Source organism: Scardinius erythrophthalmus, assembly GCF_964197995.2.
Source record: "Scardinius erythrophthalmus genome assembly, chromosome: 11".
Lineage (NCBI taxonomy): Eukaryota > Metazoa > Chordata > Actinopteri > Cypriniformes > Leuciscidae > Scardinius > Scardinius erythrophthalmus.
Window position 1 is genome coordinate 5,155,507 of NC_138231.1, and position 24,489 is coordinate 5,179,995.

Below are 24,489 nucleotides of genomic sequence, written 5' to 3' on the forward strand. Positions count from 1 at the left end.
ACACACACACACACACACACACAGTGAGCACTTCAAAAAGTGAAAAACCACTCCAGTGGATATTCACTTACAATACCCCTGAAACATTATGACCATTCTTATTCAAGGCAAATGTATCATACATAGAATATTTTTATCTTTCAGATTTTTTAAATTTTTTTAATTTTTAATACTCTGTAAAGATGAGCTCCAAAAAAAAACAGCTGTTACAGTAGAACCATGCATCAGCTTTATAAATATGTTATGAACAAATCAATTAATTATAAAAAAAGCATTATGAAATAAACAGGTTTAGATAGATATGGTTAGATAGATAGATAGATAGATAGATAGATAGATAGATAGATAGATAGATAGATAGATAGATAGATAGATAGATAGATAGATAGATAGATAGATAGATAGATAGATAGATAGATAGATAGATAGATAGATAGATAGATAGATAGATAGATAGATAGATAGATAGATAGATGAAAACTCTAAACAAAATTGGCCTATACTTTAAATGGAAAACCAAAGATAAGCAAAAATTAAAGCATGTGGAGCAGTGGACCAAATATATAATCTATATATAATAATCATAATCTATGGTGGTTCTAATGCTCTAATGCAGATATGATCATGTTCCAAGATGAGTTTAGTCTCTATTTATGTCTGTATCATTCAGGCAATATACACCAATGAATAATAAACCAGACCACAGCCCTTCATAAGAGTGGAAGTACATCACAGTTTGAGAGGACAGAATTTAAACAGAACACACGCGTGCGTGCGCACACACACACACACACACACACGCGCGCGCACACACACACACATACGCGCGCGCACACACACAGTTTAGGAATATTGTGCTTTCAGCTCAAACCAACAGCATGAGGATTTTTACTGGTTATGTTCAGAATGGCATGTACACACAAATACACAGATTAAGTTTTTATCTCCTTGCAAGTAGTTACAACATTTTGTCAAATAACTGGATTAAAAAAGTAAAATAACTTAAACTTAAAATAATTTTTATGATGTCTAGATGCCGCTTAATCGAACAAGCAATGTGAAGAGGTTGTGATAATAATGTTACTTATTTAATGTTAGTTACTTGTGCACACGAGTATTCCATTCTGAACATAAACAGACAGTGAGAGAACTAAAAACAGAAAAAAAAGAAAAGTAAACATTTAAAAGTTTTTATCTTCATAAGTCTGAATGTTTTATTCAATTCTAATGTCTTAAATATTCAGGTTCAAGTTTTTATGTTCCAGCTGTTTGTATTTCACGAAGTAATGCCCTGTTCATTCACACCGACAGTGATCATTGGAGGAAGCGGCTGTAAGTTGGCCGTAAAACTATTCCTATATTTTTTATGCATATATTTTTACAAAATGTTGGGGTCCGGATTTTTTTTTTTTAAAGAAATAAATACTTTTATTCAGCAAGGATGCATTAAATTAATGAAAAGTGACAGTAAAGGCATTTATAATGTTAAAAAAGATTTATATTTCAAATAAATGCTGTTCTTTTGAACTTTCTACTGATCAAAGAATCCTAAAATGTATCAGTTTCCACAAAAATATGAACTGCTCAACTGTTTTTATTGATAATAATAAGAAATGTTATTATAAATCATCATATTAGAATGATTTCTGAAGGATCATGTGACACTGAAGACTGACATGATGCTGAAAATTCAGCTTTGATCAAAGGAATAAATTACATTTTAACATATATTCAAATACAAAACAGTTATCTTAAAATATAATAATATTTCACAATTGTACTGTTTTTACTGTAATCAAATAAATGCAGCCTTGTTGAGCAGAAGAGATGTATTTCAAAAATCTTACAGACCCCAAACTTCTCAAAAGTAGCGTATATATTTTAAATATACATTTTATGTGACAACAAATCTGTTTTCCTGCCACTTCACATTCTGGAGGGGAAAGAGCATAGAAATTGCAGCAGCGTATAATATATCACATCATGGACGAGATAAATAGCCGACCAAACAAGTGTTCAACACATTATTATTTTAAAATGATATCCCTGAATGTGGGCAAAGACAAATTGCACAGAACAGTGAAACATTCACAACAACATTAACTCCTCCTCCTCCTTCTTCATCTTCACTCTCATTGGTAGTTGCCATTGAAGCTCATTTGCATAAAGTTCAAGACATGTTGTTGCCTCAGAACTTTCACACTGCGAAATCTCTGTCAGTGTAAACGCTGCTTAAAGTTGGTATGGTAAATGCTGTTAAAACCCACCGTCCTCTTCCGGGCCCCTGCGGGACAGAACCACCTGTCGACGGGGGCCTCTGAGGTGGCTTCCCGAACTCTCTCCGTTCAGTCCGGGAGCAGAGGTGTAGCAGGGTCCCGCTCGGCCCAGAAGCCCCCGGACGAGATCCCTGTGCATCCCGCCGTCTATGGAAATGGGACTCAGCTCGTCCAGTGTTTCCAGCCCGGTTCCAGAGCCGAAACCGAAGGGCGTCTCGCGGTCCAGACGCGGGTTGCTGGAGCTGCTCGGGGATTGTGGGTCTGCGCTGAAGTATATAGTGGAGCTGGATTCGGTGGGGCAGTAATTGTGTTCAGGACTGTCCCCAAACACAGACTTCCCCTCCGGCGAGCTCCTCTTGCACTCGGAGACGGGCGACTCTAATGGGCTCTGCATTTCGAGGCTGTCATCCTCATCCGGTTCCTCTTCCTCTCTCGCTTCGCTCACGCTCTCAAACTCTTCCCTGCAGTCGGCCATCGTGTCGTCACGGCTTTCCGAGGTGGACACACACCCGTCTTCAATGATTTGATCCCCCTTCCGATCCACCATCAGTATCCCGGATACTCCCCCCGCCCCGTACGCCTCGTTAATCTTCGCCGGGTCTCCGGTTTTCAGGGCGAGGCGGATCAGCAGCCAGTGATGGTGCCGGCACTCGCCATCCAGCTTCACCCCACAGCTCCCGGGATGCTCCAGTAGAGACCCGGGAATCCCAGAGAGGGAGAAGGAAGCGTGAGATGACGGGAAGAGGATGGGAAGAGGGGCCGGAGGAAGACTTTTGTCCCCCAGAGAGAAGGACGAATTGCCCTGCTGAAGACACTCTCGGCCCATGTGTGCCCGCTGACGCAAACCCTGAGAGATTTCAGTGGATTTGGGATGCAGGAAACGATAGTATAACATCAGGGATGTCAAACCTGAGAAAGATAGAGAGGAATAGATCAAAAAAGTGTTACAGGAGGAGGGCAGTTATGCATCTATTGCAGACAAATTCATATTTGCACTGCAGATGTTCAGATATTAATCCCTTTGATCACTTTATTCAAGAGTTATTTGTATTTTTCTTATTATTAAATATGTATCTAACAATAATTTTAAAAATTACTATTTTACTCTACTGCTATTTTAATAAATTAATAATTATTTAATTTGAATTATTTAATAATGTTAATGTTATTCATTCTTTAACCAGTCTTTATCTATTTAGTTTAGCACATTTTCCTATTGAACTTTAAATATTTGTCATTTCAATATTTAAACCACAGTGAAATCACTAATAATTTTCATGAATCTTTCAGAGATGGGAATATTTTTATGTAATATAGATTCAGAGGTCTTGCAGAATAATACACAAAATACACATTTGATGAATGGGTCATTTTTAGGAAACATGTTTAATCAAACAGTTAAAATGCCTATAAAGTGCACTTTCAGTTCTGCATTAATCTCAAAAGATTTCTATTTTAAATCAATTCTGGTCTTTTGAACTGAAATTCTGAAAACAATGTTGGAGTGTGATCACAAAAATATGAAGCAGCACAACTGTGTTAGAATGATTTCTGAAGGATCATGTGACACTGAAGACTGAAGAATTATGCTAAAAATTCAGCTTTGATTCAGCATTTTAACATATTCACATAGAAAACAGTTATTTTAAATTGCAATATTTCACAATATTACTGTTTTTACTTTATTTTCATTTTCATGGCTATCAGCCTTGATTGGAATAAGAGACATTTTTTCCAAAACTTAAAAAAAAATCAAACATTTGAATGGTTTGGTATTTTTTGATGCCAGTGGTTTCAAACAGCTCTTACACTCTTATTAACCATATTAGTCTATATGGTATTTTGCATTGTATTTTAATTTATATGGTATGGTACTTAAATGTATACTTTACAATGGTAAATTTCAGAAAAAGGAAGATTCGATTGTGTTGTAATTGCCTTTTTTAATAAAATAAAAGTTTGGGATACCAATGTGTGGTTATTCATAAAAGAGCATTTTTACTTTTGCGTCACACCAGTTGTTTTACACATAGAAAGATTTACCAGTTTTTTTATTAAATAAAACATGTTTAGGGGAAAAAGACATTTATTTCAGTGTAAATGATCAAACCCTATACAGAATAATGAAAAATGACACAATACTCTAACCTTTGTTATCGAGATCTGTCTTACTATCATGCTCTCAACACACACACACACACAAACTCTCACCGAGCAGAAAGCTGCACAGCACAGCAGTGGGGACGATCAGGCTATCCCATGATGCATCAGTCAGGATGTCAGATGCAGCCAATAGCAGTGTAAGATTCTCCAGCAGCATCACCTACACAACACAGAAACAACAGAGCGGTCACTCCTTAAAGGAACAGCTCCAAATTCTGCATTAACTACTCCTTCAAACCCATATTCATTTTCTGCATATTCATATTCTGCTGAAAATTTTGCAAAGGCTCTTAGAATAGGAGAGAGTGTTTCTGATGGTGTAAACAGTCCAGAAAAAATGATTAGCACAGATCCTATACAAATATATCTCGAGCTCTCATTAAGATTGTGTGTTTGTACCGTATAGAATCCTGCCATCCGGAAGCGGGACGGTCCGTCCTTCACGTTGAGAAACAGGAACACATGTACGCCTCCCAGAATGACGTTAAACACGCGCCATGACCAGTGACCCACATATATATCAGTCTGCTGGGAGACCAACCACAGCGCAGCCATCAACCAGTGAGATGCTGGGAGAACATGACACACAAAGATTAACACATTTATTTTACACAAACTGAGGGATGAGTCAGTAATATTGTGTGTGGCAACTGTGCATGCTATCGAGGCTGTTCATAAGCTGTGGGGGAGATTGCACATAACTGTCAATAAAATAATGTCACAATACAACAAAAATGAATGGTCGTAAAAATAGTTAATATAATTTGCGCAAATTATTTTTTAAATATATATATTCTTTAAATTGTATAATTTTTTTCTTTAGATTTTTAGCATGAAATCATACATCACCATTCAGAAGTTTGTGGTCGATAAGATTTTTTACAAACATATTCTGAAATATTATTACAATCTGAACTAAATGTTTTCTATTTTAATATATGTTCAAATGTAATTTATTCCTGAATTTTCAGCATCATTACTCCAGTCTTCAGTGTCACATGATCCTTCAGAAAATATTCTAATATGATGATTCGATGCTTAAGAATTATTTATTATTAATATTAATGTTGAAAACAGAAAACATGCCTAATATTTTTGTGGAAGCTGTGTTTTTTTTTTCAGGATTCTTTGATGAATAGAAAGTTCAAAAGAACAGCATTTATTTGAAATATAAATTTTGTAACATTATAAATTTCTTTACAGTAACTTTTGATAAAAGTAGCATGTCCTTGCTGAATAAAGTATTAATTTTTATTTATTTATTGTAACACTTTAAAATAAGGTTTCATTAGTTAACATTAGTTAACTAATCTAGTTAGCATGAACAAAGAATGAATGAAACTTCCACAGCATTCATTAGTCTTAGATAATGTTAATTTCAACATTTACTAATACATTATTAAAATCAAAAGTTGTATTTGTTAACATTAGTTAATTCACTGTGAACTAACATGAACAGTCGTATTTTTATTAACTAAGATGAACAAAGATTAATAAGTAAATTAAAAAGTAAAATGTTACCGAAAAAAATCTTACTGACCCCAAAATGTACATTTCTTCAGATATGTAATTGGTCATTTACAAACAAAACCCGAGCATGCACATCTCTGATCTTCATGCAGACTCACCCACGACCCCGATGACCCAGCAGCCGAAGGTGCGTGTGAACAGGGCGAGGCTGGTGAAGCGGGCGGCTAACATGCCCGTCCTCCACAGGAGCTGGCACAGGAGCGCCGCTGGAGGCATCTGCAAATGTCCCGGACGGATCAAACAACAGGCCCGACTGTAGAGCACCAGCGCCCAGGACATCGAGAGCAAACACACGCCGTCGCACAGAGCCACTGCAGAAACACACACGGTTATCAATACATGTTTGCAGTGGCGAAACTTTGTTTTAAAAATGGTGTGGGACAGGTCTGTGTGTGTGTGTGTGTGTGTGTGTGTGTGTGTGTGAAGAGGGGGGGGGGGGGCATGGGTGGGGGGTGTTGCTAGTATAGGGCTAATGCTAAATCAGATATGTTTACAATAACAATTTTCAGAAAAAATAACATTATGTCCAGAAATCAATTTCAATAGTACACTGGGATTAATTTGTCGTTTAATGAGATCTATCACTGTATACTGTTAGTGCCGATCATTTTCACGTGAATAAATGCATAGATCCGTGAATACAGGATTTCTTGTGTACTTTAATGGTCTGGCGGTATAACTTTTGCCAAGCGTGTCAGAGTTTCTGGGTTCTAATCCGCACTCGTGTCATTGTTTTATCTAATCAAAACCCAATATGTTGATATGAGTGGTTGTATATCAAGCAGGGACACGTTTGTGTGCATTTTGTTTCGTGTTTTCATCGGAAAGAATAGAGTCTCCTCAACGGCGTTAAGCGATAGACTGAAGCGCGCGTCCGTGTGAAGACTGTGCGCGAGGCGAGCAACAGAGAACACTGTATCCGCGCCACTGATAGCAGCGGCAACAAACACTCTGCTTGATTTAAAAAAACACACATTTCAGTGTTAGATCGCCTCTTATTTAACAAACAAACGTAATTAATGCTCTGCTAGTTAACTGGAGATGTTTTATTAATGTGTTTTAGGTACATCCGTGCCGCGAGATGTTTCAAAAAGTGGTGGGGACAATATAGCCTGGCTCCGCCCTCCTAAGGACTTCCACTCAATTTTCATTTTCCTTCAGTACTCCGTCTGGGTTTGCGGTGTATTCGTGGGTTTTCTCCGGCCAAATCTTTACCATCCAATCAGCAAACAGAGGGAGTGGCTGAGAACGATGACGTTGAGGTTGTGCGCTAGTTTGAGTTGTAGGGTTACGTCACGACCAAAGGTTAGCGATTGGTTATGGCAGATCCCAAGAATGCCGCACAAGTCCTGAAAAGTGAAGCCAAAATGTCTCGATCGCCCCCCGGTGACTGCTCATAGTATAGAGCTGGTAAGTCCCGCCCCTTCCGCAAAACCCCGCTGGACCTCAAAGTTGAAAAACCGTCAATGCAAGTGAATGGGAGAAAATAATTATTTTCTGGTCCCGTTTAAATTGTGCCATGAATTGAACATATGTTGTCTGTGAATTTTTTATATAACTTTTCGTGTAAAGAATGATACAATTTAGCGGGTAGAAGTTTGATACGGTTAGACTTTGTGTGAGAGCACTTTGTGGACTGCAACTCTTCGCTGCTTTCGACGCGTTTGAAACGTCAACACCACTCGCACACGGACACTAGCTCACGGATCCCGCTAAACATGGCTGTGTCTTTGGTGCACTTCATCGCCTTCTTTCAGGGAGAGGACAAAATCGTTGAGGTTGGCGAAAACCACGGGTAAGTCAACTTTATGGGGTGACGTCACATAGGCGACTTGTAGTCTTTCTCGTTATGTCTTTTCCACAACTGCTAGCCGAAGAATCATACCATATACTGTCAAACTCGTAACATTGAGAGTTATATAAAAAATTCACAGACAACATATGTTCAATTCATGGCACAATTTAAACGGGATCAGAAAATAATTATTTTCTCCCATTCACTTGCATTGACGGTTTTTCAACTTTGAGGTCCAGCGGGGTTTTGCGGAAGGGGCGGGACTTACCAGCTCTATAGGTCATAAGCCCCGCCTCCCCGCGTTATTCAACGGGACTTGAGACGAACTAAACAATTTAATTACACTTCAAATATCTTTTTTCCGAAGGTGGTTTCTGTCATTTACTGTAGTTTTTATCACGCTGATGTAAATTCAAGGGTTTGTTTTTAGTTAGTTATTTGATGCTATAAAAACGGTGGTGTGACGTCATGATTGTCAGCTGTGATTGACAGGTTCTCTGAGCGAAGTAGTCACTGAAGCACCAACAGACTTTTTTTCGGGATCTTCGGAGGATCTTCGGAGATTGGAGCTTTAAATTGAATATCTAAATTTCTATAATTAATTATTTCACATTAGGGCGGGGGCCTTGATTTCGCGGCTTTACTTTCTGCTCACTACTGCGCAGGTCGGGTCCCGAGATCGCTACTGCGCAGACTCAAGCCCCAAGATGTCAGCGCCATATCGGGACACTGTCGGCTTCGGTTCTCACCAATGTAAGAGAGCGAAGGGGCGTCGTCCATATTTTTTTACAGTCTATGGCATATCCAGAGTGGCTCTGGGCAGATCCAATAGTTTTAAACTTCAACAGAGTACCCGCCTTCAAGGAAGTTAACGCTTATCAATGGAGAGTGGTCAGACTCTCTGAGAGTCTGGTAGGACCAGGCTAGGGACAATATCGACCCTGGCAAAAAGTGGTGGGGACATGTCCCACCCGCAAATTACGCCTATGCATGTTCGGAAGTGCAATGCATGTTTCCTGTGTGTAAGTGAGCTCAGGACTGACCTGGAGACGAGAGACCGTAGCCGGTAACGCTGAGAGCGTACGTCTGCAGGAGCGTCTGAGGTAAAGTCATCAGCAAGACCTCCAGCAGACGCAGAGCAGACACGTCCGCCTGCCGCATCACTTCCTTCGCATGCGACTGCGACGAGCCCTGAGCGGTCCATTCACGCACACTGCAATCCCAAAATCTGACACACAACACACATCAAGTCAGCTTTACTTATATAGCGCTTTATACAATACAGATTCTTTCAAAGCAGCTTCACAGTATTAACATTAGGTAAAATTCATCAAATATGAGACAAGTTCAAAATGAATCAGTTAAGTGTTGATTTAGTTCAGTTCAATAACTGTGTACAAGTTCATCCATTATCCACTAACGAGTTCAGTTCAGCTATAGGCAGCTCTACAGAAGGCAATAGTGTCGTTATTAAAGGGTAACTCTTGCCAAAATTGAACCTAGGCTCTTTTTGTTAATCTACCTGAGTCAAACTTTTGTTTAAAAGCATAATTGGAATGGAAACGCCACTTTTAAGTTTGACCGTATTTTCGTTTTAGGTGAAATTGCCTTTTGAATGGGAGTGCTTGGGGCACTTCTATGATAGCATCAAAAATCACTATTTTTAAAACACTAAGAAGGCTCGACACAACATGAAACTGTGCTCTCAGTATCACCAGAGGCTCTACACATGAACTCCAGCATTAAGAACACTGTTTGTGTACACAGAGTTTACTAAAAAGAAAGTTTTTTTACGACTCACTTTATCAGTTTGTGTTTCCGGTGGCTGGAATTTTGTCAGTAAAAAGTAGTCGATCTCCGAATGCAATGTAACATGAGGAGAGTACAGATGGAAAGATCCTAAAGCTTGTTTCCATATAAATTCACGGATAATTTTTTATCTAAGTTATAATGCTTTTCATTGAAATTACAAGTTCATGATATTTCCTCATAATGGAGTCAGTTCATTACGTTGCATTCGGAGATCGACTACTTTTGACTGACAAAATTCCAGCCACCGGAAACACAAACTGATAAAGTGAGTCGTACAAAACCTTTCTTTTTAGTAAACTCTGTGTACACAAACAATGTTCTCAATGCTGGAGTTCATGTGTAGAGCCTCTGGTGATACTGAGAGCAAAGTTTCATGTTGTGTCGAGCCTTCTTAGTGTTTTAAAAATAGTGATTTTGATGCTATCATAGAAGTGCCCCAAGCACTCCCATTCAAAAGGCATTTTGACCGAAAAACCAAAATATGGTCAATCTTAAAAGTGGTGTTTCCATTCCAATTATGCTTTTACACGAAAGTTTGACTCGGGTAGATTAACAAAAAGAGCCTAGGTTCAATTTTGGCGAGAGTTATCCTTTAATCTCGAGTTCAGTTCAGTGTTGATGTTGCAAACTTCATCAATTTTGAAAAACATCAATTCAGCTACAGTATAAAGCAGAAGACACTAGTGTCATTATTCAGCTCAATTCAGTTCAAGTTTTGTTCTCATCAAATCTTCACGGACCGGTTTATCCAAAAATTCCAATGGATAAAAGACAGAACAACATGAGATCATTTGAATAAGTCAGGTTTTCCTAAATGGGGATTTGTGAGGAAACTACAGGGGGTTAATGAGTTGATGAAAAGCTAATAAGTAATTAAAATGAATGTAAAATTAAAATAAAGAAAATGGGGCTGCACACTAAATTGAATTAAAATTGAAATCACAATATAATTTATAAATACACTTTTAGATATATAGGTATTATTTTCATATGAAATTAAATGTCATATCGCAGTTCAAATCACAGTCACAATATATGACAAAATAACTGCAATATAAAGTCATGTACCCCATATTAAAGATTTGAAAACGATAAAAATAAAACACTTAGCCTATTAAAATGAGATCAAATATTTGATCTGTTAATATCTGACCGTTAACGTCAGAGAACCGTGAACATGCAAATGTGTCATTAATTGGTAACACTTCTAAAGCATTTATTAATCTTGATTTATGTTAATTTCAACATTTACTAAAACATTATCAAAATCAAAAGTTGTTTCTGTTAACATTAATTGGCCCCAGCTAACGAGCTGACAACGAACAGCTGTATTTCTATTAACTAAAGTTAACAAAGATGAATAAATACTGCAACAAATGTCTTGATCATTGTTAATTAACACATTTACTAATGCTAACTAATGGGAACCAGTTGTAAAGTATAGCCAATGAATGATATATTAACTTAAATTCTCAGGGGGTACTCAAGTAAATATTTTACATTTGGGAACTAAATTATAATTTTTGAAGATATTATTCCTTTAGAAGCACAAACAAACACACACACACACACACACACACACACACACACACACACACACACACACACACACACACACCTTTTGAAGATGCCCAGGTGAAGAGTGTGTATGATGAAATTGTGGCCTGTGCGTTTGTCTCCGTCGGCCCTGTACCATCTGAAACTCAACACCTGCACCATTGACCCCGGTAACAAGAGGGCAAAGGTCAGAGCGGCCAAGCTCAGCTCCTCCTGCCACAGGTAGAAGCCCACACAGCAGATCACTGAGGAACAACACAGAGAACACCTGTTACCTGACATTACATCTGCGCACTTCAATATGTTTTTGCATTGTATGAGATTATCTCTAACGAGAGCAGTGAAATGGGATGAGAAGATAATATCACTGTAAATCCAGGTTAAACTGTGATATGATAGAAACAATTCAGTAATCTGTCATTTATGACAGTAAAGCTTTGATAGATCAGGTGTTCCACGGATCCCTAAATCTCTAACGCTGCATCGGAACAATATTTATTTAGAAAATTGCCCTTCAAATACATTTTAATATGTTAATTAAATGTTTCTGTCCAGTATTAAAGATGTAACAATACTCTTACAGTGGATAGGAAATGAAATATTTTCAACTTGATTCAAAGTAAATATTATATACATATAATAATTTTATATTGTCTTTTATACTGGCTATTTTATATATATATATATATATATATATATATATATATATATATATATATATATATATATATATATATATATATATATATATATTCTTCAATATTTACTTCTATATATACATATAGAATATCGTAGACAGACACACACACACACACACGTGTGTGTGTGTGTGTGCATGAGACAAAAGATTTGATATATGTGTCAGTATTACATGGTGCTCCAAGGTACTTCCAAGTACACAAAAAAAGAAAATGAAAAAGAAAAAGGGTACCAAAAAATACCATGGTTTTAACATGTTTCTGAACAGGTATCATGGTTACATGGTATTTCATATTTCTGGGCGTATTATGGATTTTGGACATGTAATAATAGTGCCATGGTATTCTTTGAATCATCTTGGAGTAGTGCGTAAACACCTTGGCAAATGGATACGGTAGCCTTACGTTCGCTATAATGTGATGTGTATGGGGTGCATTAGATGCACCTGTGATGCGGTATAAGGTCACTCACGCGCCGCTCTCTCCGCCAGCAGCACGAGCGCGGACGCCGCGAGCAGAAGCACGCGCCAGCAGCTCGACCACGCGTCGCGTCCTCTCCGCTCCGTTACCGGCATCTCAGCGACCGGGACGCGGCGTTGCTCGACACATCTGTGTGTTTGTTGTTGTTGTCAGCGGCGGATCCGGTTTCTCCTCTCCGTCGTCCTGTCAAAATACCTGACGTCATGCTTCTGGACCATTAAAGAGACAGTGACGCGCATCCGCTAATACGTTCATGTTGTTGTATAATAGATGGATTTGTCTTATTTTAGTATAATTCTGCAATTATGTGGCATTCTGTGTAGTCCTACCTATGGCTGCGTGTGTCTGTTTGTGTGTAGGTGTACCTGTGACCCGGATGTTTACAAACAGATGCTGTTTTGTTGGACAACACAAGAGAAACGTGATATCCGCTGGACACACACACACACACACACACACACACACACACACACACACACACACCTAAGGATTAAAAAAACGTGACACATGTATTTAAAATGTAGTATAGTCTCTATTTAATGGTTGTTTAAATAGCAAAGCATGAAAGAAAATCAAGATATAGCACAAATTGAAAAGCCACCATATACAAATATTAAACCACTGTTTTGGGTAACAGATATTGCACTAATAAATTATATATATTTACAACATATAAAACACGTGCCAGCTTTCTCCAACTTGACATTTATGAAAATACTCTTGCCCTGAGAATAGTTCATACTTAAAATATACCATCATCATATAGTCAACTCTTGTCTGAAAGCATAACTTATTTGTGTTGTTTTATTGACTTTGCTTGTTCAATTAACAGATATTACAAAAATATGATCATTTTGGACTTTCAGTTAGAAAAATTAAACTTAAACCCAGACATTATTCAAATATGCAAAATGTAATAAATTGTATAATATTGAATGACAATCACACTACCATTCAAAAGTTTGGGGTCATATTATTACCATTTCAAATTTTCAAAGCTGTTTTCTATTTAAATATATATTGAGCTGAATTTGAAGCATCATTACTCCAGTCTTCAGTGTCACATGATCCAGAAATCATTATCAATGTTGAAAACAGTTGTGCTGCTTAATATGGGATTCTTTGATAAATAGAAGTTCAAAAGAACAGCATTCATTTGAAGCAGAAATCTATGTATAAATGTTTTTACTATTGCTTTGGGTCAATTTAATACATCCTTACAGATTAAAATTAATTTAAACATTATTAATTTCTGACCCTAAACGTTTGAATGGTAGTGTATATAATTAACAGAATCATTTTATAATTTTTTTAAATGATAAGCCAGTCAAGTACAAACAAAAACAACTAAAAATGTATGTATAATATATAAATGAAACACATATATAAAACAGGAAATCAGCATCTCTTACAAATATCACTTTCTTGTTGAAACCCTTTAGAAACCCAATTCATTCTTGTATTATCTGGACCTGTTCTACTGCCTCCCAGCAAGCACCTGAGTCCAGATCACCTGACACATCCTCTTTATAGACTCCGCCTCCATATCAACCTCAAGGCTCTCTGCACCTTCGCTGAGGTCAAACCTCTCGATCTCGTCATTGGCTGAGTCCAGCTGAGAGGCGGAGCCTGTGCCGCTGGAGGCGGGACAGAACTGCTGGCGGTGGATCTGTAGGCTGCACAGGTGTGTGTACCTGCGAGGGCACCGCGGGCACTGGTGTGAGCGTGAGGTGGCGTGCAGGCGTCTGTGGAGGCGCAGGTGGATGTGCTGGGTGAAGCTGGCGGGACACTGCTTACACACGTACGGCCGCTCACCTGAGTGCAGGCGCAGGTGAGTCTTCAGGTTACTGCAGCTGCTGAAACGCCTGTTACACACCTGCACACGAGACACAGCACAGCAAATTACATCTCCTTTGTCTCTCCTAGGCCGTTTACTCCTGGTGTTAAGATGCGTTTTGGTCGATCGGATCACAAGTACACGAGGGAGACACATTCCCGTTTACACCTGGTGTTTAAATCCGTCTCTTTTGTCTACTTTGAACCATTTCTGTCCTGATTTCTTCGAGGCGGAGGCTCTATGTATGGGCTTTTTCAGATCTTTCAAACTAATGGACAAAATAAGCTCGCGCAATTTACATATGAACACGAAAGGAGACGGGAAAACACACAGAGAGCATCAGCTTTAGTTTCTGCTCTGATAGTCACAAGACCAGCCGAACGCTGTGAGTGTGTGTTAGACATCAGGAATGGTGTGAGAACATTGAGCTTGGTACGTTTTTCAGCTTCAAACCAAACTTGGGTCTTCAGACGACAAAGTTTAAATCCCGTCTGGCTCGCGCTCTTCCCATGATGTTCCCACATTAGGTCAGTAGACGGAGAGTAGATGGTCTTTTGAACACATGGTCGAAAGTGGACGAGCTCAAAACATTTTTTTACCGTTTACACCTGTATTTAGCGTCGTCCACTTGTGATCCGATCGACCAAAACACATCTTAATACCAGGTGTTAACAGGGCCCTAGAAAGCTGTGATCTGATCCTCTGTGTGTTCTTACATGGCATTCGTGTGGTTTCTCTCCCGTATGAACCTGGATGTGCTTCTGGAGGTGAGCCAGCTGGGTGAAGTTCTTCCTGCAGATCTCACACCTGTACGGCTTCTCACCACTGTGAACCCTCAAGTGCACCTGGACATTTAGTGAAAAAAAAGAAGAAAAATAAATAAATATTGAATACAGTAAGTCAGTAAGTAGGTTTTTTTAGCAAGGATGTGGCAGTAACGACATTTATAATGTTAAAAAAAACTAATAAATGCTGTTCTTTTGAACTTTCTATTCATCAAAGAATCCTGATGTTTTTTTTTTTACAGTTTCCACATAAAATTGGAAGCAGCAACTGTTTTAAACATTGATAATAATAATAATACATGTTTCTTGAGCAGCAAATCATCATATTAGAATGATTTCTAAAGGATCATGTGACACTGAAGGCTGGAGTAATGATGATGAAAATTCAGCTTTGCATCACAGGAATAAATTACATTTTCTAATATAATTTAAAAATACAGTTATTTCAAATTGTAATAATATTTCACAATATTTTTACTGTATTTTTGATCAAATAAATGCAACCCTGGTGAGCAGAAGAGACATATTTTAAAAAGATACAAAAATCTTACCGACCAAAGTATATATTACAAAATATGAATTGGGAGGAATAAAAAGTATTTCAATGCGTTTGATTTCTCAAAAGTTTTGCGAGCAAAAGCAAAGTTTCACAATTTTTTTATACCCATCTCATATTTTATTCCATCACCATAGGGGCTCCATAATATGTCTATATATATATATATATATATATATATATATATATATATATATATATATATATATAAAAAAACATAAAATAATATTATTAATATAAAAATATATTTTTATATATTAATATTCCATTTTTATATCATTTAAACTGGTCTAGATTTAAAAAATATCTAAAAATGTGAAGTGGTTTAACCATCAAATAAAAATAATGAAATCATCATCTCAGACATCTAGTTTTGAACCACTCACTGTAGCGATTCACCAAAGAAAATTATCCACGTACCTTCAGGTTTGACAGCTGACTGAAGTTCTTCCCGCACACATTACACTCATACTGGATCTTTCCGTTCTGTCTCTGCAGTGGATACGGTAAAGCCTTGTACCCTGCAGTCTGTCTCTTCTGAGACTCTGTGGCGTGTGTGACGGAGGAGGAGACACCTGGGGAAGCCACACTCATCTCAGGCGCGTCTCTCTTAGCTGTGATGTCATCCGCATTGGATACTTCAGCAGGAGAGGGATCGGTTGCATTGCCGAGTGTTGGTGGTTGGTTACGTGACATCTTTAGGTCTTTAGGTTTTGTGTCTCTCACTGTAGAGTCTCTCACATCGATTTTGAGGTCGCCTCTATTGGTCAACGCTAATGAAAGGTGATTCTCTTTGGATGTTTGACTTAAAAGAGATGGATGCATGTGGATTAGTGGAAGGGGAATATTATGGGACATGTGTGCTGTTGTTCGGCCAAATCCCATTGGCTGATGTGAAGGCACATATTGAATAATAGGCCATATATATCTTGGCATAGAGGATTGTGGGATAGCAGGGGTGTATACATGTCCTCCTACGTTTAAAGGAATGTCAGAGATGCTATTAGTCATCAAAGATGGAGGTAATTTAGGATTCTGCAGGTCTCTGGTCACCTTTTCCCCATATTTAGATCGTGTGATAAGCGGAGATTGAATGTGATGATGATCAGTCCATGGATTCAGATCCAGGATCTCAGTGACGGTATAACCTCTCTTTCTCTTCCTCACTTGATCTTTATCTTGAGAATGAGCTAAAGCAGGACATTATTCAGAAAACATTTGAGAGAATGATTAAAATAAAAGAAAAATACTTATATAATATATTTAACAAGAAAGTTTAAAATGATTCAAAATAAAAGAACCATTGTGACAAACACACAGCCATCACAACAGTCTTTCCAATGAAATGAAAGCAATTTAAGTTCAATTTAAGGCTGAAATCCCATTAAACAGCACAATATATTATTGATAAAATTAAATACATTTATTCAATGTGTTTGTTCAGTGCTCTTGACAATCAGAATAGCATGAAATTGGTCGTGGCTGTCACTCACGGTGTGTTGGAGGTGGCTGCTTCAGACAGGGAGTTCTGAGGCTGGTGCTCATTGGCCGCTTGTATTCTAAGCTCCGCCCCACTAGTAGCTCCTCCCCCGGCATTAGATCCTTCACTGCATAGAAGTATACCTGCATTCCAATTTGGAATCCTGCAAGATTCTGTTGCCAAGGAGACAGGGCAGAATTTACAAAGCACATCCAATTGCTGTCACTCTCATCCTCACAAGACAGGAAGTGATGTAAACGCCCCTCCGAGAAGATCTGAGCAAGAAAAAAAAAAAAAGAAAAAAGAATCAGCATTGACATTTTAACAGAAGATTAATAATTATGCATTAAAGCATCAAGTTAACTTCTTCAATGTGATTTTTTTGCTTTTTTATCACCCATCCAACATTTTGCATTTTTGCAAAAAAATGTATGTTGGGATGAGCATTAGTAATAGATGCTTAGCAAACACCTCTAATAAGCATTCTGAAGGGTTTAGGAAACGAAACCGCGTCGCATTAGGCTTTTGCTCTCAGATTTAAAGTGCACATCTATTTGTGCGAGCGACTGTGTGAAAGTGAGAGCTTGTGGTTGAGTTGTTGATTCAGTCTGTTAGCTGCTGGTTGAACAGTCCGTCAGTTTGACCTGATGACACCTGTTTCTCTCTCTCGGTCTTTCTCTTTCTCTCTTTCTTTCTTTTTTCAGTTTAGTTCATCCTGTCTAATATTGAACTTAAGAGATTAGACTTGCACATTTATGAACTTACTTTGCATACGATGTAGTCATATAGAGAGAGCAAATTCATTTCCATTTAGAGAAATATTTAACCCTGTAGATTCAATTTTCAAGGGCAATTTTATTTACATTTTTATATTGGTGTATTTATTTATTCTATGTCAAATACTATTTAATCTACATATAATCATTAAAATACTGTATAGTACCTTCTGCTCACCAAGGCTGCATTTAATTGATCAAAAATACAGTAAAAAGTGTGATATTATGAAATATTAAGTTAAAATAGCTGTTTTCTATTTGAATATTTTAAAAATGTAATTTATTCCTGTGATGCATTTCTGAATTTTCAGCATCATTACTCTTCAGTCTTCAGTGTCACATGATCCTTCAGAAATCATTTTAATATGATGATTTGCTGCTTAAAAAACATTTCTAATAATTATCAATGTGGAAAACAGTTGTGCTGCTTCATATTTTTGTGGAATCATAATTTTTTTAGAATTCTTTCATTAATATAAAGTTTTAAAAGAACAGCATTTATTTGAAATGATTTGAAATCTTATGTAACTTTTTGGTGAAACTTTTCATGACCAAAAATGACGTCCTAGGGTGCAATCGAATCATCTTAAGCCAATGAAAAACAGGAAACAATTTTGTTTCTAGCCCAATGGTAACTGAAGTTATTAACATTTAAAGGGAGACTTCACCGATTAGCATTAAGCTTTGTATCAGTAGAAACCCGGAAGTATTTTCAGATGTCTTTGCTGTCACTTTTGAGCAATTTAATGCATCCTTGCTAAATAACAGTATTCATTTCTTAAAAAACTGTCCAACTTACCCCAAACTTTTAAACAGTAGTGTTTATTATGCATTGTACATTACCTATAAAATCAAATCATAATATTGATTATATTCATAATATAATATATTCAAACCATAATTGCATGTTATAAATTTTGACAATTTGACATTTAGAGTTGTGTGGATCATTTTGCCCCATTAATTTAACCCTGAGCAAATTAACTGACTGAATTTCTGAAGTGTGAAATCAATGGAGCTGCAAATGCATCAGAATGTTCTATTAAGGTTTTCTGGGAACCTTGTTCTCGGTTTGTGTGTGTGTGTGCGACCTCCTGTCAGCCACTTCCTTGCTGAGTCAGTGTGTGAGATACAAGTGTGTCTTTACTGGCACATGTAAGCGAGGAGCAGTGCGTCAGAGAAACCCAACATGAGTACACACACCCCTGAAACATGACTTGTAAATATGAACCTCAATGACTCAGAATGGTTTTCGATCTCACAAAAACACACACACACACACACACACACACACACACACACACACACACACACACACACACACACACACACACACACACACACACACACACACACACACACACACACTCTTCTTATCTTTATCTGTAGACTTACCATCCAGATGTGTTTCCGGTTGATGTTTGCAGACATGTCTTCAGGGTGGAGATGTTCTCCCTGCATCGGGCCGAACCGAGTCCCTACGGGAATGACCTCTCTGGTGAAAACACCCAGCACCTTCTAACAGCACAATAGCAGAAAATAAGAAAAGCATTACACAAAAACTATATGCAGCAAAACCAAATGTGTGTGGTGATAAATTAAGCCCAGACTACAGATTACTACTCAGACAGGTCTGTCTCCCATTAAAGTGCCTTGTACAATTTTTAAAAAATGTTGCTATGTTATGCCGCTTCAATATCCTTTTGAATGGTTTGTAATTAAGTTATTAATCACTATTTATCCTTCTAAATATTAAATGATTTGAATGACATCTTCAAGCTTATGAGATTTAGGTAGTTTTAGAAATACAGTCTGTTCACTGAGCATGCTCTCTCCTTGTTTTTGAGAGAAGCACCCAACACATGTTAAAACATATATTTACTTTTCTACCTGACCATGGCAGCCTGTGTTATGTCTCCTACGTGACAGTCAAAGCATTTACTCTACTTTTCATCTTCAATCACAAGAGAATAATGACGAATATCGTCTGAACCTCTTACTGAGAGAAAGTACATCAGTATGTTTTGGGAAAGTTCCCTGATCAGAGCTAGAGCTCAACCAACTCAAAGCTTGAAGAAGGTAGGTGTATGTGTGTGTGTGTGTGTGTGTGTGTGTGTGTGTGTGTGTGTGTGTGTGTGTGTGTGTGTGTGTGTGTGTGTGTGTGTGTGTGTGTGTGTGTGTGTGTGTGTGTGTGTGTGTGTGTGTGTGTGTGTGTGTGTGTCAGTATCCTTTGATCGTGAGGTGAGCAACTGGCACACAGGGGAAATGAAATGAACAGCTGACAAACAAACTAGAGCATAGGAACACAGATTTGTGGCATCAGTTGGTCACTTTGTTTATCTATGCCTTAACCAATCAAAACCTGACGTGATGACGCAGTTTAGTGACCTGTGTGAGAGTATAATTTCTGCTGTAATAAGTGTGTGCGCAGAGCGGCCTACGAACTCCTTGCTGAGTGTGAAGCTAACTTCTGCTGATGAACTATTCTTAAGTAAAATGTTGTTTAATTGATTGCATGTCTGACTCCTGGTCTTCATTCATAATCTTTGGTCCTCGGGTCTTAACTGTAAATTCCCCTACAGTGAATACTTTGAAATATAGAGCATATTTGTGCAAGAGCATTTAAATGTGAAATGTGCTTTAGTGAGTTTAGTGGATGTATAAAGTCAGTTCATAGCAGAGTTCATCACATTATCACACATGTATTGGTTTATCATTTCAAATCTTGAAGAGTTGTGCTTGTGATATCGTTCTTTACAATGAATTGAAACTTATTTAATATTTTGTACCTAACGCAATGACATACCAGTGTGACAGACACCCTGATGAAGGCTTATTAGCTGCAGTGTGTTAGTGTGTGGTTACATGTGAGTGTTTTCAAAATGTCAAAGCCATGAAAAAATAAAGGCTTTTTATATTTTCTAAATTCTCAAGTGCCCTAGCCTCATATGTTTTCTGACATACCAGAGTTATTTCATTTTGCCATTTTTTATTTAGTTTTAGTTATTTAAGTTAATCTAAATAATCTGAGCATGTAAATGTTTTCTTCTTCCTCTCTTGAAGTCTATGTCAGCCCATAGAACCATTAGTGGGAAAATGATGATAGCCATTGAGCGTACATCAGTTGGTCACTAGTTATTGTGGTGCATTATGGGATTGAATGAGTGCACTCGATAATGTCAACTATGGTTTCGGACACCATTACTAATGACTGTCCCCTCAAATAGTGCTTTATTTAAGGGTTTAAGCGATTTCGGACACAGCCCAGAGCACTAACTCTCTAACTCGCCATCACATGTGCCACAAACTGTCCAAATTTGCACTGACATTAATTTTAATAACTTCAGTAACCATTGGGCTAGAAACAAAATGGTTTCCTCTTTTTCATTGGCTTAAGATGATTCGATTGCACCCTAGGACGTCATTTTTGGTCATGAAAAGTTTCACCAAAATTGGCTCGGATCATCTTCAGACTATGATGGCAAAAAAACATTAAAAGATTTAATCGAAAAAACCAAACCCTTCTCGAATAACGTGCAAACAAATGTGAACAAGAGCACGCCAAAATTAGGCTGTATCTCCGCAATGATTTGGAGTAATAAGACCAAACTTGGTACATGTAATTTCAAGCATGACCTGAGGCAACTTGCAGCGTTTTGGCACAGCGCCACCTACTGGTCAAGAGATATGAAAAAAATAAAAATTTTAATAAAACTTATGAATGGTTTGCCCAAAAAACTGGTCTCTGAATTCCAAAACTTGATTCAGTGAAGCATATCTAGTCGAATGATACCAAATTTTCCCTTGCATTTTAAATTTTGTCATAAAATGCTGTATTGTATGAACTCGGTATGTGTCATAAGCACCTTGCCCTGAAGGTACTCAAAAAGCGCCTCCTTGTGGTCAGAAATTACAATGAGATTTCTAAAAATGCGAATAGCTTTTGATTAATTTAGCCTATTTTAATGTAACTGGTGTTGTTAGATTCCTCGATACATACCAAGAACAATGATTGAAACTGCTGTCGGCCATTTTGAATTTCTTTGAAAAACAACTTTTTCAAACTCCTTCTAGACTATTGGTCCGATTTTTTTACCAAACTCGGCTCAGATCATCTTCAGCCTATACCAGCAAAAAAGTTATTAAAAGCTATTTGATAGACCAAACCATTTTCTAATAATCAACAAATATGAAGGCATGGTGTCCAGCAGATTCTGAGGCTGTATCTCTGCAATGGTTTGACATATTGACACCAAACTTTGTACATGTCATCGTCACCTCACACTGACCACAACAGCTTAATTTAGTAATAGCGCCACCTATTGGTTAAATGGCATAAGCAATTAAATCATATTGCATGTGACTGAATTTTAAAATTTTCAGCTATTTTGACTAAAATCATATAAAAATGTCTTTAATTACTCATTGTCGCAGTTGGTCTGATGCTCCCAGCCATGCTTGTATAACTCATCATGACTTTTTTGTGCTTGGCCCGTATTTTATTTCAGTTAACATTTATTTTATTTTATTTCAATTTAAGCATCCAAATATATCCAGTTTGTAGCCAGTGTACATGTATGTATGTGTGTACCTGATTGTGATGTGTAAATCTGAGGTTTCTGGGTAATGATGTCTGAGCTCTGGTTTCCTTCCACTCGTCAAAGAACATCTCACATTGATCTTTAGCATGACAGGTGTGTGTCACATCCACACTCTCCTCAGTTTGCACAGCGATGCTCTCGTTTGCTGTGGCGGTGAGGGTTTTTGATGGCATAATAAAACCGGGTTGAGATTATACCTGTGTGTGACAGACAGACAGACAGAGAGAAAAATGGTACACATAATTATCAGTGTAATTTCAAACAACTTTTTCTCTATTTCCCATGCAGTCGCTAGTGTGTTCTGACTGTTTGCTACTGGCAAAAATGACATGCATGATTTAAAATAGAAGTGTAAATATATGAAGTGCCATCTGAAATTTTCTTCTAGAATGATCATTTTTATCAAGCTCGTATATTTAAGTTAAATAATTTCACTTAAGTGGCAATGCAAATTACCTAATAATAGACATTTAAGTGAAATTACTGAACTTAAATATACAAGCTTTATAAAAATGATCATTCTAGAAGAAAATTTCAGATGGCACTTAGAGGCTTTTGCATCTGAACTCTTCATATATATATAAAAAGATTATAAATAGTAATTGAATTCACTCATTTGACTTCATTATTATTCATAATTTGATTATAAACAAAGAACAAAATGTAAGTGATTGCTAACTTTACAGTAACTAACTAACCAACATTTCCATTAGTAAAGTGAATGTGATTGAACACTTGAATCTTTTACTAGTCACCAAAGAAAATGAGCCATTGAAAAGACAAAACTCAAATGACCAAGCTAACAAAAACATATTCCAAGAACGCTTTACTAACTTTACCATTAAGTTATGGAAATTTCTGAATGTTCAAAGCATCCAAACATTATGGGAACGTTACTTTTAAATGTTCTCTGTACATTCTGCAACAAGTAATAACATTTAAAAAACAAAAGTCCTAGAAAAAAAAACACTTCATGAATGATGTAAAAAATATGTTTTTGAACAAACATTTTATTAATGTTACTGGAAGTTCATGACTTTGAGAGAACCTTGCAGGAACGTTCTGATAACGGAAATTGGTGCTCAAATGGAGATTTTCCAATAATAATTTGCAATCAAAACAATCTGCTCTTCACATTTATTTTATAGCTCTATACATTTACTGTTCTGCATGTCAACAAATGTCTCATTTGTGTCTATATTTATTTCTCCTAAAGAATTTTAGAGACAATATTGTGTCCTCTAAGAAATGCAAAAATTTTACTAATCTTTTTTTACTCCGATCTGATCAAAAGCACACGTTTGACAGGTAAGTGTCATGTCAGTTTGATGTGGGAATCCAAACCAGTGAGAATGAAACTCAATAAAAGAGCAGAGTTCTCGTTCACACATACAGAGCTGTGACCGCAACACATCTGAGCCGAAGAGGTTTCCTTCAGACGGAGCTTCAGCTGATTCATACGCTGCTCACACGAGGTTCAAATAGAGTCAAATGAGGACTTACTGTGATGGTTTGAGATGAGTCAGTGTGCGTTTCTCTCCAGCTGTCTGTAAGAGGAGCTTGCAGTCAAGTTCTCTACCTCTGTTTCTCTGTCTTGAATGTGTAGAAACCTTCGTTTTCATTCACACATCACTTGACAAACTCCACCCTGATATCTTCCTCCACCCCTTCTGTGCGTCTCGCTCTTTTCCTCTCTTCAAGTGTGCGTTTTGCAAGAGCTCACATGGTCTCTAAATGACATCTCAGACCTGTTCATTTTGTTCATACAATTCTCATGATCAGTGCTGAATATAGTGAACCACCCCCCACAGCATTTACATGTATTAATTTAGCTGATAGCCTACTTGCAAATTAAACAAAAACTGTATATTCTAATGAAGAAAACACGTGACGTATACAAAATATTGTTCCTATACGTTTTGGTTGATTTTTGTGTTGCAAAACTTACAGAACAATCCATTTTAAGTATCAATCAATCAATAAATTAATCAAACAACTTTGTATGGAAACCCTTTCCGCCACATAAGAAAAGATATGCTTTTGTAAATCATAATTATGTATCATATATATATAAAACTCAAAATTATGACATACTTAGTCATAATTATGAGATGAAAGGTCGAAATTCTGACTTAAAAGGTCA

General features: G+C 37.3%; 2 protein-coding genes across 2 annotated transcripts; both read right to left on the reverse strand.

The window, feature by feature from the left end:
* Positions 1 to 1,193: 1,193 nt before the first annotated feature.
* On the reverse strand, positions 1,194 to 12,499 carry xkr5a (XK related 5a). Its single transcript, XM_081378385.1, has 7 exons — positions 12,304 to 12,499; positions 11,195 to 11,378; positions 8,808 to 8,992; positions 6,068 to 6,280; positions 4,839 to 5,008; positions 4,488 to 4,599; positions 1,194 to 3,185 (listed from the first exon to the last, which is right to left on the reverse strand). The coding sequence occupies exons 1-7, from the start codon at positions 12,404 to 12,406 to the stop codon at positions 2,257 to 2,259; spliced, it is 1,896 nt and encodes a 631-aa protein (XP_081234511.1). The 5' UTR covers positions 12,407 to 12,499; the 3' UTR covers positions 1,194 to 2,256.
* A 334-nt stretch (positions 12,500 to 12,833) lies between these two features.
* On the reverse strand, positions 12,834 to 23,931 carry prdm1c (PR domain containing 1c, with ZNF domain). The gene is made up of 6 exons (XM_081378124.1): positions 22,337 to 23,931; positions 19,141 to 19,263; positions 16,983 to 17,244; positions 15,910 to 16,679; positions 14,865 to 14,993; positions 12,834 to 14,187 (listed from the first exon to the last, which is right to left on the reverse strand). The coding sequence occupies exons 1-6, from the start codon at positions 22,517 to 22,519 to the stop codon at positions 13,789 to 13,791; spliced, it is 1,866 nt and encodes a 621-aa protein (XP_081234250.1). The 5' UTR covers positions 22,520 to 23,931; the 3' UTR covers positions 12,834 to 13,788.
* Between the last annotated feature and the right edge of the window lie 558 nt (positions 23,932 to 24,489).

Coding starts and splice junctions, on each gene's coding strand:
- xkr5a (XM_081378385.1), bottom strand. CDS start 12,406: ATGCCGGTAACGGAGCGGAGAGGACGCGACGCGTGGTCGAGCTGCTGG. Junction 8,993..11,194: donor CACCTGGGCATCTTCAAAAG/GTGTGTGTGTGT, acceptor GTTGTGTGTCAG/ATTTTGGGATTGCAGTGTGC. Junction 5,009..6,067: donor CTGGGTCATCGGGGTCGTGG/GTGAGTCTGCAT, acceptor ATGTTCTCCCAG/CATCTCACTGGTTGATGGCT.
- prdm1c (XM_081378124.1), bottom strand. CDS start 22,519: ATGCCATCAAAAACCCTCACCGCCACAGCAAACGAGAGCATCGCTGTG. Junction 16,680..16,982: donor GCAGCCACCTCCAACACACC/GTGAGTGACAGC, acceptor GTCCTGCTTTAG/CTCATTCTCAAGATAAAGAT. Junction 14,188..14,864: donor AGAAACCACACGAATGCCAT/GTAAGAACACAC, acceptor TCTCGTGTGCAG/GTGTGTAACAGGCGTTTCAG.